The sequence below is a fragment of the Pinus tabuliformis genome, chromosome 5_1, assembly GCF_031772625.1.
Source record: "Pinus tabuliformis cultivar Carrire ecotype Pingquan chromosome 5_1, CPIR1, whole genome shotgun sequence".
Classification (NCBI taxonomy): domain Eukaryota; kingdom Viridiplantae; phylum Streptophyta; class Pinopsida; order Pinales; family Pinaceae; genus Pinus; species Pinus tabuliformis.
Window position 1 is genome coordinate 607685359 of NC_142305.1, and position 3535 is coordinate 607688893.

A 3535-nucleotide genomic window follows, 5' to 3' on the forward strand; every position below is an offset into this window, starting at 1 on the left:
AGCTTTTGTTGGAGCTTGTACATTTTTGCGCCTTCTGGTGGTGTGAAATTTCTCCATGTCTCTGTTATCAGGTTATGAAAATCGGGGTGATTCAGCCAAAAGGCTTCAAAGCGAAAGGGCCTACGAACATTGTCTCCCAGTCTTTGCCAGTGAAGCCTAATAGGCTAATGGTCCGAGCTAGAGAGTGGCAATATAGAGGCCAAGAGATCCCCGCCAAGATGTATTGCATTATCAGAGATCAGGAATCTGTCTAACCGAGATGCAATTTGGTGGGCATATGCACACTTGTTGTTCCAAGTATAAACGCCATTGTTGAATTCCATATCTATAAGCCTGTTGTTATGAATGTAGTTTTTGAAGTGCGTGCTTTCACAGTCCAGCTTGATCCGTCCTCCTCTTTTTTCCTCCAATCTTGTAATCATGTTGAAGTCCCCTCTTGTGATCCAAAGTGGGTGGGATCTTTCTAGTTGATTTGAGTCAGGGTGTTCAATGTGTCTACTTTGTTTGCTGCCTCCTGGGGGAAGTAGACATTAGTTAAGTGTCTATGAACATTTGTCCCTGTTAAATGAAACTTGGCCTGAATAAAGTGCTTACTGGCATGTATGTTGGTAAGTGTTATAGCTCTATCATCCCAAACAATGGCTAGCCCTCCTGAGGCTCCCATGGCTTCCACCGCCACTTCTTTGCTTCCTAGCCACGCTTTGGCAAGGATCTGATCCAACGTTGTGGAATTACACTTGGTCTCCTGCAAGAAGAGAATTTGAGGCTTTTCCTGTTGTAGCATGTTCCTTATTAATCGTCCCTTCCCCAGGCTGTTGAGCCCTCTGATGTTCCATGAGATGAGCTTCATGATTCACGATTGGGAAGGGGATTATAGTATTCGGTGAGCTTGGAGTATCTTCCAGATTCCACCAGCATCTCCCCTATGCGGATGGTTCTCTGAAGATCAGTTTTCCATCCTCGTTTCTTGTTGTCTTTGAAGATATTTCTTCCATCCGACTGACTACCAATTTGGATGCCTAATGATCTTTGCTTCTGTGCTCTTGTGAGAATTACTTCTAATTTCTCTAGCTGTCGCTCAGGAATTTTGTCATATTCGTTTTTCTTACAAGCCTGTTCAAGTCCTAGTATATCTAGATCTCCGATGTCGAAGCTCTCCAGTTCCTCTTCCATGTGCTGTAATATTTCCTGCTCTGCCTCTGTATCATCTACAATCATGAGTTGCATCTGAGTGTTATCTACCTCCATACCTTGAGCAGTCCTTTTCTGCATGTTACTGGGAGAGGGCATTTTGGTGTCCACGGGTTGCTTAGAAGTGAGGGCTTTCTTTGAGCTTGATGGAGCAGAATGGGCGGAAGTCTTAGGAATGGCTTCAGGTTGTTTCTGATTATCTAAAATATGAACCTCCGGCTGGAGCAGGATTTCAAAGCTGTTGCTTGTTGAAGGCAAGGAGGTGTTGGTGACAGGTTTTTTGATTGAGGTAGAGGGCTTTTTATGGGTCTTTTTGTGATTTGGAACTTTTGTGAACCCATCCGAGTCAGATTTTTCCATTGAAGGGGTGGTCGTGGATTTCATATTGGAGGGACAGTCTCGGAATAAATGGCCCAGGGCGTGGCATTTTCGACAGTGGAATGGTACATGCTTGTAATCTATTGTTTGTAACCATTCATAATCATCACGGTAGAGGCTTACCGCATCCGAGAGAGCTTTGCTAAGGTGCATGTATACACAGATCCGCGCATAGGAGGTGTATCGCTTCAGCTTTGTCTCCTCTACCACTTTGATGAATTCGCCTAAACCATTCCCAATGTCTCGCAAAGAGTCTTCGTCCCAATACTCCAGAGGGAGAGAATAAAGGCGCAACCACACCGGGGCCCAGCTCAGATCTTCTTTGTCCGGGTTAAAGCGCTTGATCCATCCTCTTAGGTATAGCCCTACTGCGTTGAAGAAATATGGTCCTCCATCCAATACCCTATTTTGGTCCTCCAGACAATTGAAAATGGCAGTAAAGAAGCCCTTAGGCCCTAACTGCAGTGTTATGTGCCCTTTTGGCTTCCATTTGGCTGTGATTCAGTCGTGCAAAGCTTTCTCCGTTGGCCAAAGGCCTATGGACTTTCCTATCAAAGCATGATCCTTTATAAACTAGATCTGAGTGTTGATGCGCTGACTTGGGAGCTCAATTTTGGGTCTGTCAACTGCTACCGGCTTGCAGGTGTTTGACGTCACTCGTGGTTCTTCATTTGTGTTGTTATTCGTCAGTATATTTTCATTCTCTGTTGCTGTATCTTCTGGATGGTCCATCCTGACATTTTCAGTCCGTCGCAGGCCGTTTTCCGTATCAGCGGGGGGAGGCATCATGTCCTCCCCCTGAGGGGGTTCCATTGCCCGATAGCTGTTCCTTATTGTGCTGTAGTTGCCTTATGGGTGGAGGTTAATGGCAAAACGGCGCAGTCTGTGAAGGTCTCCCACTTGCAGAGCAGCGTCAAACCCTAAGCGCTCCGCTTTCCATTTTCATTCGAAGTGAAATATCGTATTAAACATAAGTTTGATCTAAAGTGGTCATTGTATTAAATATAAAGTTTTGTCTTAAAATATTTTTGTCTCAAAATGTTTTTGTCTTAAATAATGAGAGAGGAAAATTTCACAAGGTCTGCGCCCACAGACTTATATGGGCTCTCCTATTATAGGGATTCAATTTTTTTGACGGACAAGGGTCAGGAAATGGCGTATCAATACGTAGACCTCTGGACTGACACCTTCATGGATCTCTCGGCAAACAGCCTCACTGCTCACATCCCCGAACAACTTGGATATCTAAAAGGTTTGCGGACTTTGAATCTGTCGCATAATCGTCTTACGGGAAATATTCCCCAAAATTGGGGAGTATGGCGAGTTTAGAATCTCTAGATATGTCATCCAACCAGCTTCGTGGAAGAATTCCTGCAACGCTTGCAGAACTGACCTTCCTTGCATCTTTAAATGTATCGAATAATGAGCTGTTAGGGAGGATTCCAAGTGGACGGCATTTCGAGACATTTGGGGCAACTTCATTTTCAGGTAATCCGCAGCTGTGTGGGCCGCCGCTTCGAAGAGTCTGCGGCGATCCTGCTTTAGAGGGTGGCCACGATACTGAGCCGAATGTGTATTGGTATGAATCGTGGAAAGCTGGATTGGGTTTTGGATGTGCCATGGGGTTTGGAAGTGTAATCGGGGCATTAGCTTTGAGCAGGCGATTGAGGACCAAATACTTTCAGATTGGTGATAGATTTATGAAGTGCTTTGAATGAAAGCCTGGGGGTAATGACAGAAAGATCTCACAGTTACAGTTACTGGATAGTCCAATTATAGTGCAGTGAATAAAAACTTGCAAGTAACTCACATGCTGTAGCACGCTTCCATTATTGTAATAATGAACCTGCAAATAGATCTGTCGTGTGTTTCTCTATTTTAACAATTTATCTTAAAGTAGCATTTTCTTTCTTTCCTTCATTATATATATAATTTAAAGGGGATATTGCAATATTGTATTGAAAAT

General features: G+C 44.0%; 1 protein-coding gene across 1 annotated transcript; it reads left to right on the forward strand.

Moving 5' to 3' along the window:
• Positions 1-2885: 2885 nt before the first annotated feature.
• On the forward strand, positions 2886-3287 carry LOC149166387 (uncharacterized). Its single transcript, XM_089430151.1, has one exon. The coding sequence runs from the start codon at positions 2886-2888 to the stop codon at positions 3285-3287; it is 402 nt and encodes a 133-aa protein (XP_089286277.1).
• The last annotated feature ends 248 nt before the right edge of the window (positions 3288-3535 follow it).